Source organism: Elephas maximus, chromosome X, assembly GCF_024166365.1.
Source record: "Elephas maximus indicus isolate mEleMax1 chromosome X, mEleMax1 primary haplotype, whole genome shotgun sequence".
Classification (NCBI taxonomy): Eukaryota; Metazoa; Chordata; class Mammalia; order Proboscidea; family Elephantidae; genus Elephas; species Elephas maximus.
Genome location: NC_064846.1, coordinates 16,080,333 through 16,092,590, shown reverse-complemented (window position 1 = coordinate 16,092,590; position 12,258 = coordinate 16,080,333). Strand labels below are relative to the sequence as shown.

General features: G+C 39.1%; 1 protein-coding gene across 7 annotated transcripts in view; it reads right to left on the bottom strand.

The window, feature by feature from the left end:
• ATP11C (ATPase phospholipid transporting 11C) overlaps window positions 1–12,258 on the bottom strand; it is a 187,971-nt gene that overhangs the window by 51,673 nt on the left and 124,040 nt on the right. For all 7 annotated transcript variants that reach the window (XM_049873466.1, XM_049873473.1, XM_049873470.1 and 4 more), the window contains 5 exons: window positions 10,465–10,515; window positions 9,418–9,482; window positions 9,001–9,082; window positions 6,934–7,084; window positions 5,035–5,232 (listed from right to left, as the gene is read on the bottom strand). In XM_049873466.1, coding sequence (XP_049729423.1) covers window positions 5,035–5,232; window positions 6,934–7,084; window positions 9,001–9,082; window positions 9,418–9,482; window positions 10,465–10,515 — 547 coding nt within the window. The remainder of the gene's footprint in view (window positions 1–5,034; window positions 5,233–6,933; window positions 7,085–9,000; window positions 9,083–9,417; window positions 9,483–10,464; window positions 10,516–12,258) is intronic.

The following is a 12,258-nucleotide window of genomic DNA, read 5'->3' as shown; positions in this document are numbered from 1 at the left end:
GATTACAGAGACAACATTACCAAATGAATGAGAGTTGAGAATATTTAAAAAAAAAACTGAAATAGCAACATGTCTCAGGTACCCATTGATGTCAAGTCCTTTCTGACTCATAGTGACCCTATGGACAGGGTAGAACTGCCCCCTAGGGTCTCCAAGAAATGGCTGATGGATTCCAACTGCCAACCTTTTGGTTAGTAGCCATAGCTTTTAACCACTGCACCACCAGGGCTCCAAAAAGGAAAAAAAAAAAAGTGGATATTTTTATCGCCCTTCAATTTTTTTTATTGTGGCAAATATATATAACAATTCCATTTCAACACTTTTTACATGTACAATCCAATGACACTAATTATACTTATCATGTTGTGCAACCATCAGTACAATCTGTTTCCACGTTTTTGTTCATCACCCTTTACAGAAGCTCAGTGCCCCCTAAGCAGTGACTCCCTCTTGTCCCCTCCCACGCAGCCCTGGTAACGGCTAATAAACTTTGGTCTCTATACATTTGCCTATTCTAAATATTTCATGTAAGTGGGATAATACAATACGTGTCCTTTCTGGACTGACTTATTCCACGTAATGTTTAAAAACCCTTCAACTTAACGCCTACCTGTTTTGATGAAAAGAAGCTATGTAAGAAAAGTCAGTTTTGAAAGTGGGAGACAAGGCTACATTGATCAGTTATTTCACACACACACACACACACACACACACACACATATAGAGTATATGATGGTATGCGAATTACCCATTGGAAAGGTTTGATAGAGACTTAAGTTAACTGGGATATAACAAAAGAAAACAAAAACGGATGGCATTGTTTTTTCCTTGTAAAGTAAAATTTCCTTTAAAAATACTGGATTGAAGTGAAATGTACTGCATCCTATATATGTATATAAGAGAGAATACAGACGGACAGGAAGATGATGTAACAGTTACCTAATGAGGAGATACAGTAAGTTAACAGTGATCAAAAATACAACTTAAATTTCTTTCCACATACTATGTATGTTTTCAGATACTCTTCAAAAATGATTCCAGGTTGGGGGATGCGGGGAGAAAGAGAATTTATCAAGATGGGTCAAAGTATATAATATTAGCATATTTTCATCCCAGAAACGCTATGAAATACATTTTACATGGAAAATAAACCACATTGAGCACTTCCATTTTATCTCTGTTTTTCTCTCTTCTATTTACAGCATCTGGCTTTTGGAAACCCACAATTTGATCTTCTTTTTTGGCAATTTATGCTTAAATAGTTAAAATTATGGGCTGACAGGAACCAGCATAAGCGCAAGATTAAGGTTTTTATTATGTAAGGGAGAAAGAGATGAACTCCAGCAGTAGTTGCTTTCTAATTATTTTTCCAAGCCTTTCACGGTGGCAGCGCTGGCACAAATATAGCGTTCCAATCTTCCTTTTTTTCCCTCCTGTTAGCCAGCCAAGTTTGAATTCTTTCTTTAAATTAATCCAAGTGGTATTATTCATGTATCATCTCAATTTTTCCAGCTAAAATGAAACTCTGTGGGGCTTTTTTTTTTTTAATCAAAATTATTAACTTTCATTTCCCTCTGAAGGTTGACCAGGGCTGTTGCACCTGCTGCATTCAGGTGAGCATTAATCTATTCAACAAAACTTTTTTATGAGTGAAGGGTGGTAACTTTAAAAATATAAAGTACAATTTGTTTGCCTCGATGGAAGAGTCTGTACAGCATGGATCTGTGCACATTTAATCTCCCAGATACAGGCCAACAAACTGTACCCTAGTGCAGTGGTTACTGAACTTCAGCATGCATCAGAGTCACCTGGAGGGGTTCTTATAACTCAGAGTACTGGACTCCATCCTTAGAGTTTCTGATTCAGTAGAAATCAGAAGATAATTTGCATTTCCAGCAAGTTCTCAGGTGATGCTGATGTTGCTTGTCCTGGGATCACACTTTGAGAACCACATCACTGCTCTAATATATGCCATATACTCAGGAAAGGGAGAGGAGGGGTCAGCTGTGATTCTTATTAAAACATACTCTCATATTTAAAGAGGAGAGAGAGGAATAGAGAGGAAGAGGCTACTGCATGACTCGGACTTTCAAACAGCCAGCCTCCACCCCTTTAATGATGGGTTTGAGTTTGCTGGGAAGGCCCCTCTACATGGCAAGCACAAACCCATCATTTTATGGATAGGAAGCTAAAGGTGAGGTGCCTGCTATAGGATAGAAAGAGCCCTGAACTATAGGTTGAACATGTGAAATCAGTAATTTTGTAGGTCGAAATTGGTCAAATATTGGCATTTTCATATGGCTTAGCCTAATGTCACACTTGGACTAGAGTCTTGGCTCCGCTACCTATTAACCTTATGACCTAGGAAAATCTCTTCATCTATCTGAACTTCATATATTAACCTTAAATAATAATACCTACTGAATAAGGCTATAAAGATTAAAAAATAAATCTCAATGATAAACAGTCTGTAAGCCATAAGGTACGATATAGATGTTGATTATTATTGCTGTTGACTTGACCAAGACTACACAATGTTGGACTCTTTCCATTACCCCACATTTCCTAATTTTTCTGATTATGAACACATTGTTTGATATAGTTAGGTTTGATGTATGTGTCTCCTCAACTAGATGGTGAACCATTAGAGGATTTCTTATTTACTTCACAACAGTAATCCCTGTACCTAGAACACATCTCATATACACCATAGAAGCTCAATAATCACTTGATTGAATTATTAGAATCAGAGTATATACTTAGATCACAGAGTCACACCATTAGGCACAGTCCCGGACTGGGAGGGGATACGAAGCAGGCTACCTCCACAACTTTTTCAAGATGGGCCAGAGCCATTTGGTTGTCTAAAAGATTGAAGTCTGATCATAAAAGATCCCATTATGTTCCAACTGAATTGATCAGTCTACTTCCTTTTCTTTCTCATGTCAAATACTGTCCCAAAAATATCTTTCTACTTTTTTGTAATACCAATGTGGGCCATTTATAAAGAGGTGAAGCGAGTGTTTGCAATGGTATTAATGGCAACTAACTGACACTACTTTCAGTAACACAAAAAGTCTCATACATCTTAAATCATGACTCATCAAAGGGGAAACTGGTTACACCTAATTTTGTGTGTATTAGTCCACTGAATGCTAAATGGCCTAAGAAACTATTTCAAAACTTCTTTGCATTTTCATTCAGGTAGTTTCCACACACACAAGCTGATGATGATGGTAAGCTGTTTTTATGCTGTATTAACTGAAGTGGTGGTTTGGCTATTAGTGATTTCACTAAACGACAATCACACCCAGAAATGCAGGGTTTGGTGGAGGAAGGGGGTGGTAGCTGAAATGAAAACGGTGGCTTCTTTTCACAGATGGAATTTACCAGATCATTACCCACAGCTCTACTTTTCTTTCTGTAGTGTTAATACAGCCTAGATGATGAGAATAAGATTGCATTCCTATAAGTAATATGGGATCTACTGAGGTGCGGATCTGTAAGAAGGAGGTAAGAGTCTCATCAGGTGGAATCGGCCTGGGCATCCTATCTGTCTCTAGTGAGCATTGTGTTGGATGTGGAATGATGACTGTTCTATTTGCAGGGGTAGTTGAAGCTAGCCCCACATCGGCCATACTCATCCTTGGGTAAGTTAATTCACCTAGCCAGGCACTAGATCTAAAGCAGTCAGACCAGGACTTATTCAACATCCAGAGTCAGCCAATAAATCAGTGTCAGGGAAAGATTCGCCAGAGGTGGTTGTATATGCTCAAGGATTTTTTTTTTTTTTAGTGCAAAAAGCCTGCAGATTGATGCCTTTTATAAGGACTAGAATACTTCTACTCAGTCAATTGTATCTCTTGATGAAAAGTGGTTTAAAAAGACTTGGTTCCATTGTGGCAGCTCAGATCACCCACAAAAGATTCTTTTGGGAATGATATCTAAGGGAAAAGCCAATCATTCATTCTTGTCCAATCCTTAGTACCCCAGTATTGTAACTCTATGGGATGCAAACCCCATGGGCTGGGACACTAGAGTCCTGAGGTTAGGTCTTGGTGGCTGCAGATGTTACTTTGGTTACTTAGATGAGGGCTGTGTCAAGAGCAGGAAGGGGAGGGATTAAATTATGGAAGAGAGAGTTTTGAGGTGTACATGCAAATGAGCACCACTGAAAACAAATGTGAGGCTCTGTTTCATCCACATAATTCCATTAATGGAATTTGCATCTCCCAGTCACAGAAATGACATTTCTACAGCCCTGACATTCTAAATATCATGAAAATTAAATGCAAGCCAAAAAATCCCCTCAGCTTGTGAAGATCATTACACAAGATGCTAAATTCAAACAAAGGGAAAAACACTTTCTCAATTCTGATAAGAAAAGCACCTAAGAAGTCATCACTCAAAGATTCATAGCTGGACTGCATTGTATTGAAAAAGAAATGTGCCTGGGTTAGAAGCAAGGTCACAGCCTGGGTTACACTACAATATGAAGCAAAAAACATTTCGAGGAGTACATGCCCTCAAATTTTCCCTTCATTTAAATTCTTGTACTGGAATAAACAACTCTGCTTGCTAGGTCTATATTCCATCTGATCAGAAATGTACCAAGAAAATGTCAATAGGACCACTCTGGTCAATTTCATTTATGAAACAAAATGCATTTATAAAACAGCTATATTTACTACCCTATATTCTATTCCCAAGTGGTTAAAGGTGGTGATGAAAACTGCACATTCCTTTTCCAAAGCAATAACCCATAATCTAACAACATCAACAGGTGAGTTTTAAAGAAAATTTCTGGAGCATTCAAATTTAACACACAAATTGGGACATTTCTCAAAATTGCCAGCAAAAGAACTGATGCTATACCTACGAAAACATTGCTTGCTTTCATTACATACCTACACCAAGGAACTTCCTTTGAATCACATTTCCAAACATGAAATGGCCACACACATTGGTAATTCAGATGATAAAAAACCATATTTTCAGCATGTTAACTTCTTTTAAGTAAAAATATGTTCTGACCTGACCAAGTTCTTCATTAAGGTCTGATGTGTTAACCAGGGCTCCTTCATTAATTTCTTCATCATAAAAGTCCTTATCCCACGAAATGAAGAAGGAGCCCAAGAATTTCTGCATTTCTACTGTGACATACATGGAGACAGGAATGATAAAGTTGAATAGAACCATAAATGATAGGAAGTCGGTGAACATTTTCAAAACCTAAAATAAAAGAAATAGTTCATGCTAATTAGATGCACAGTTCCACCAGACAAGTGTAATATTAAGAAATAGTTAGCCTTTTATTTCAATGCTAAAAACACTGCTCTTGAACATTTTCAAAACCTAGAACAAAAGAAATAGTTCATGCTAATTAGATGCACAGTTCCATCAGACAAGTGTAATATTAAGAAATAGCCTTTTTTATTTCAATGCTAAAAACACTATGCTCTTGCTATAAAGAAACTTCCCAATGCACTATCATTGTAATAAAAATTCACACAGTATGTGAGAACAATTAAGAATACCCTCAAGGGCCAGAGTCAGGGCAACTTCTTAGACATAACCAAACACCTCACAGGACGAAGTTCCTAGGCTCAAAGGCAAATGAACCATAGATTCAGGGGACATCTATGTCAATTGGCACAACATAGTTCATAAAGACAAAGTTCTGCATCCTACTTTGGTGAGTAGTGACTGGGGTCTTAAAAGCTTGTGAGTGGCCATCTAAGATATAACTACTGGTCTCTTACCATCCAGAACAAAGGACAGTGAAGAAAACCAAAGACTCAAGGGAGCAATTGGCCCAAAGGACTAATGAACCTCAGCCTACGTAGCCCCGAGACCAGAAGAACTAGACGATGCCCAGCTACTGACCACTCTGATTAGGATCACAACAGAGGTTCCTGGACAGAGCAGGAGAAAAACTGTAGAACAAAAAATTAAATTCACAAAAAAGACCAGACTTACTGGTCTGACAGAGACTGGAGGAACCTCCCAGACTATGGCCATAAAACACCTTTCTGAACTGGAACTGAAGCCACTCCCGGAAAGCACCTTTCAGCCAAACCACAGACAGGCCCATAAAAAAACAGTAACACCCGAGAGGAATGTGCTCCTTACCCTAATCAATCATACAAGATCAAAAACATTTGCCCAAAAGCAAACAGGAGAAGGCAAGAAGGGGTAGAAAATCTAGAATGGAAATGGGAACAGTGCTGACACATTGTGGGGAATAAAACCAATATTATGGAATACTTTATGTACAAACTAGCAAATGGGAAACTAGTTTGCTCTGTAAACTTTTACCTAATGCACAATAAAAATTAAAAAAAGAAAGGAATACCCTCAATTTGATCATTATTCTTTAGCATATATACCCAAAACCCATTGCTGTCGAGTTGATTCCGACTCATAGCGACCCTATAGGACAGAGTAGAACTGCCCCATAGAGCTTCCAAGGAGCGCTTGGTGAACTTGAACTGCCGACCTCTTGGTTAGCAGCCATAGCACTTAACCACTATGCCACCAGGGTTTCCTTAGCATATATACCTCTTGTTTTAACACTTTTTCAGTTCATTTCTTGGCTCCCTCTGAATATGAATGCGAGATCAAAGTTGATATGTAGGTATCTATTATGCTCCTATCATGATATATCTTAAACTCTTATTATATTAGAATGCCATAGCTTCTTACCAAACTGCTTAAAACTCTTAACTAAAGAGCAAAACTTACGCACTAGACGCCAAAAAGAAAAAAACTCTAAACCTTCCTAAATATTTAATAGTTTAGGGCTACCGTACTGCTAAAAGAAAACTTGGAAGCTAGCAAAAGGTATTTATCTGAGCAGCATTTCAATAAAGGATAGCTTGCTTTTTGGTCACAAAGCGCTAGACTTAAAATCTTCAGCATAAAAACAATTACCTTCAAAGTCTCCCGCTCTTTCTGTGTCTTTTGGTTATACCAAGGTTCATCATTATATGGATTACTCTGCCAAACATACTTTAGAGTAGTACATACTGCAGCTTTGGTCAGTAATATAAATAAATACACAATCAGGAAGGCATTGATGGATCTGAAAAGTAAGAGATCATGGATTTACAAATCAGCTCATTACCTAAGAATTCAATCAGGTATCGATTAAACTGTTCAATTATCTAAAGCTTCTCCTATGTATGACGTGTGACCACAACACAAGCCTATATGAATGAATCTCAGTTATCATAGCCATAGCATCAGTTCTCAAGTGGCAAAATGGAAAAGGTAATTGGGAACTGTTTGCTGCTCACCAATGCTCCTCTAAGCGTAATAGCTGACTAGCTTAACGTACCTTAGTAAGGTTCCTGTAAGGTGTAGGAGATATACACACACATGCCAGTAACTACTCCAAGCTATTACCATCTCGAAACCCTGAAGTACATCGTTGTAGAGATTTTGCATGTGGCAGTATGTGTTGCAAAAGGAAAAAATGCAGTGAATTCTGAGGACAAGGACTGAAGTGATTAAAGGGCTGGTCCCCACAGATGCACACACCTGCTAACCTCTCCTTGGAATTATGCCCCATATGGCTGAGGAGTGAAGACCAACTGGGGCATGACAAAGACTTCTCTTTTCCCTGGCATTAAATCCAAGCATGCCAATATCACATTATAGAGAGGGAAACTAAAGTCCAGTAAAATGTTCCTTTAAAATCTTTTTTATTCTTTAGGATCTTTAGTGATTTTCATGCATTCATTCCTGTATTTGGTAATATGTCTTTTCTCTTTCATTCTTGGTCTGGGCATCCTGCCTGTCTTTGTGTTGATGTTGTAGTCAGGAGGGCTTTCTAGGGGTCCCCCCTGTATCTGTATAACTTAGTCGTTGGCCGGTGATTCAGGCAAAGGTTGCCAATTGATCAATGTGTGGATCGGGGAACACACTCAATGATGCAGCCAGTTCTCAAGTCTCTCTTGCCTTTTACTATTTGCTGTTATCTCTTGGACTTCCCCCAGGTATACACATTGTTTCTGTCAGCCAGAAATGTGTGAACCATTTATCTCAGCCTTTATAGAGATAGCTCATTTCCAGGATCTCCCAGCTAAATTGCTGCTTGGTTTTCTGGCTTTCCTCAGCTAAGATCACACCTCTTGGCTAGCAACTAAGACCACACCTCTTGGCTAGGCAAATCTGTGGGCTTTCCCCAGTTGTTTCCTACTGAGTTTGCTGCTTTTCGCTAACAAAGCCAGATGTCTCAACCCTTTTAGGAGAAGCTTGTCTCAATTTCTCTGAATCCTAAAGGTCTGGGGTAGAGAGTGAATAAACCAAAAATAAAACCCCCTGCCGTCGAGTTGATTCCAACTCAGAGGTGACCCCATAGGACAGAATAGAACTGCCCCATTGGATTTCCAAGGCTGTAATCTTTACAGAAGCAGACTGCCACATCTTTCTCCTATGGAGTGGCTGGTGGGTTTGAATCACTGACCTTTTGGTTAGCAGCTCCGTGCCAACTGGGCTCCTCAGAGAGGGGAGAGCAAATATGAAATCCTTAAGCTCACTGTGGAGTCTTTCAGATCAGTCTAAAAATGGACCCATGGAGAGGGATACTGGATTTCCCATGGCAACCATGGTGAGGTCCATGTCAGTGGTATGTGGCTTAAAGATCTATCAAATCTTTGATATTTGTCAGGAGACTATTATGTATGTTTCAGAACCTCTTTGCATATTGCAACTATATGACCCCAAACCATTAGCTCCAGAAGCAAAAGGGAATTAATCTGTATTATGGTTCAAATAAACTCTTCCCCTCGATAGCGGTGTAAGCTTAGCTAAGTAATTTAACATCTGAGATCATTTCCTCATCTGTAAAATGGAAGGGCTAATAGGAATTAGCTAAAATGGTAGCTGTTAATGTTATTATTGATGTTGCTTTGTGTTATGGTTGTTATCTGGAATTACAGAGGAAATAACTATTTCAGATCAATAACGACCAAAGAAAGTGTGATGCACACTAACTTCTCAACAGCAGAACGTTTCTGAGATTTCCCTTGGTAGTTCAAAGCCATTTTGGTTTCCATCCCAGTGTAAACAGCAACTCCTAGGGAATAACAGAATACAATGAAAACTAGGTTACAACTGAGCTTGCCCACCAGCCCCCCTCACCTAGTCAGCTCTATTAATTTTTATGTCCACAAAAGTGGGAATTCTAAGCCCTCTTCTTCTTACCATTTAGTATAACATTTAAATATAATTTAATTCTATACGGTTTAGTTGTCATATTTCATGTAAATTCACCATTTTGTAAATTAACAACACCTAAAACAGGTTTTTATTTAACAGCAATATCTGCCACGTTCAATTTTTAACACGCACTATTTATTCACTGGCTTTCCAAAGCATATCTCTGAAAAGTACATCTTAAAAATTATTCACCATATATCTTCTTGGTATTTTTTAGTGTAGCTCCTTTCAGCAAGAGATTTTCAGGTCCCAAAGACCTAAGTAAAAAACGAACACAGCATATTTAAACAACCCAACACATCATTGACTCTGGGGACATACTTGGCCCTGGCACACATCTATCTCCAAGGGGGTCAGAACGTATCTGCCTACTTATAGCATGTGTGTACTTCCTGGGATAAGCTCAAAGATCCTCCCCATCTGAAGTCAGTTGAAGGTACAGCACAGATGGAAGCACAGTAGCCAACAACATACAGCGATAAAGAGATGCACAGAGATAAAAGGATTCTAAGTCACAGGCAGCAAGACAGGAACAGGGCAGAGAAGCAGACAGTGAGAAACAGAAACAGGGTGACGGATAAGAGAGACTGGGAAAGCCAGCGTCAGGTGGGAAGATACACTGGCACATTTGTGGAGAATAAACTTACTGTTGGGGGGATCACTAGGCACCCTATGATTATTTTACTTCCTTTTCACTGTGGCTATAAAGGCCAAGTGGAAAAGTTGAGGTAATAACTGGGTTATAGACAGGGGAAGAAAACACCCCTTTTTGTATGAACTACCCAATTATAAATGATCAGTCTTCCATTTTACTTAAGTCCAGGTAATTCTGCTAGCATTGTGCCCACTGCCCAGTACCTCAATTACTCTCCCTTAAACCGCTGTTCTCCAGGTATACTTCCAACACTGTCAGCCACTGCACAACCAAGGACGGTAAATACAGTGGACAGAACAGGTTTGGGACTATCAAAGTGTCTGAAGCTCTGCTATTCTGTCAACCCTAAGCATCACTTCCAACATCCTCGCCACCCTCCCCTATCCTGCCACACACACTCAGAGACCTTATCAGTCACAAGATTAGTTACTTAAGACCCATTAGTGGGACACTGCCTAGTTACCCCCCCAGGTTTATTCACCTTTATATCTCTTTCTAAAAAGAAAGTTATTTGACTATTATAACGGGCTTAAAAGAGAAATATACCCCTCCCCACAAAAGGACAGAGTGAGGGAACAACTGACCTGGCAACAGCCTCAAGACTATTACTATAGATGTTGATTCGCCCAACAAACCTGTAAAAAGAACGTAATAGCAAATGTGTTTTCTATATCCAGGTAACATACATAAACAATAAATGTGGGAAAGATTCAAAATACAAATAATGCAAAAGAGACAGCTACAACTCTGAACAAACTACAAAGACCTGTTATATTTCTGAAGCAAAGTCATGTCGAACTGGTAAGGTATGTAATGTTTTAAACTGATTTTTAAAATAATATTATGGCTTACGAGAGTGTAAAAAAAAAGACTTTAAATTGATTTTGAAACGTTACTTGGCATTAATCAAGCATACACACAGTCTTCTTTATGCCTTGATATAAAAATAACATGGCTTCTATTTTAAGGTTCATGTGAAGAAAGGTTTCTGGTGTTACAACTCTCAAAACCACCAGTTCAGTGTAGTTCTTACACTTGAGCATCCATCGGAATCTTCTGGAGGGCTTGTTAAACCACAGATTGCTGAGCCCCACTCTTGAGTTTCTGATTCAGGTGAGAATTTGCAGTTCTCACAAGTTCCCAGGTGATGCTGATGCTGCCAGTCAAGGGACCACCGTTGAGAACCGCAGCATTAATCTTGCCGGGTGAACACTTGACTACAGTCTTGGAAACTTCTTGCCTATCTTGCAGCTGATCACAATACTGAGTTTAACCTAATCACTTAATATGGCTAGGCACACGGTAACCACATGGTAAACACTTGTGAATTTATTGTGCCTCCATTTCCTCCTCCGCAAAATGGGGCAAAAAAAGGCCTAACCTCTCCTTAACAAGAGTGTTATGAGTGCTTTACAATATAGATTATAAATAGTGGGTTTTTTTTCCCAGAAAAACAGAACTATTTTATATTACTATATACAACATATGATGGTATGCTTATTCTTTCATCATAAAGTAATCGTGCCAGTACTGTACTAGGTTCTGGAGATACACTGTTAAGAAAGACAGACATGATCCCTGCCCTCCCATGGCTCACAGTCTAGTAGGACAGACAGACAGGTAAACAGGCAATTGCGCTGTTGAAATTATTAGCACTAAGAAGTGGAAGTACAGTGTTCTGAAGTCACACAGTAAGGGCACTCAATCTAGTCTAGGTAAATTTCGACCAACCTTCCCTGCCCTGAAATTCTCCTTCCTATATAAAGATAATTTGGGGGGTTTGCCCTGGAAATATGCAAGGTGTGTATTATCTTCTAACTCAAGCACAATCCGTTACTTCCTTTTCTGTGGTTCCACGGGGCTTGTATTTACCTCTATTACCGCACTTATTATAAGCTTGGTCTTACTGTTTTATTTCCTTTGCTCACTGTGAGCTTCCTCAAGTCAGAGAACATCTGTTTTACTTTGTGGCCCTAGTTCCTAGTATCGAGGTGGATACAGAAGAAAAAGGAAAACAGGAAAGAAGGGAAGATGCAGTAGGATAAGTGCTTTGTCTTCCCGCTACTGGGATTAGTGTGAGCCACATCCAACTACTTTGTTCCCCATTACGACCAACAGCATGCATTAACAAGATGGCTGGCATGGGTTATGGATACCATCTGTAACAATGGACCAGAACGAAATTAATTGGTCCACTTGGGGATAAAACCTGTTACTCTATCCTCATTAGCACCATGATCTAATCAACCGGTCTTAAAATCAAATGCCAAATGTTTGACAACTCACAATGAATGTTCATGTGACCCTACTCCAGGGAACCTAAATATGGTAGAGGAAATTACACCATTTTACTGATTCCAAAACTTAATTGTTTGCTA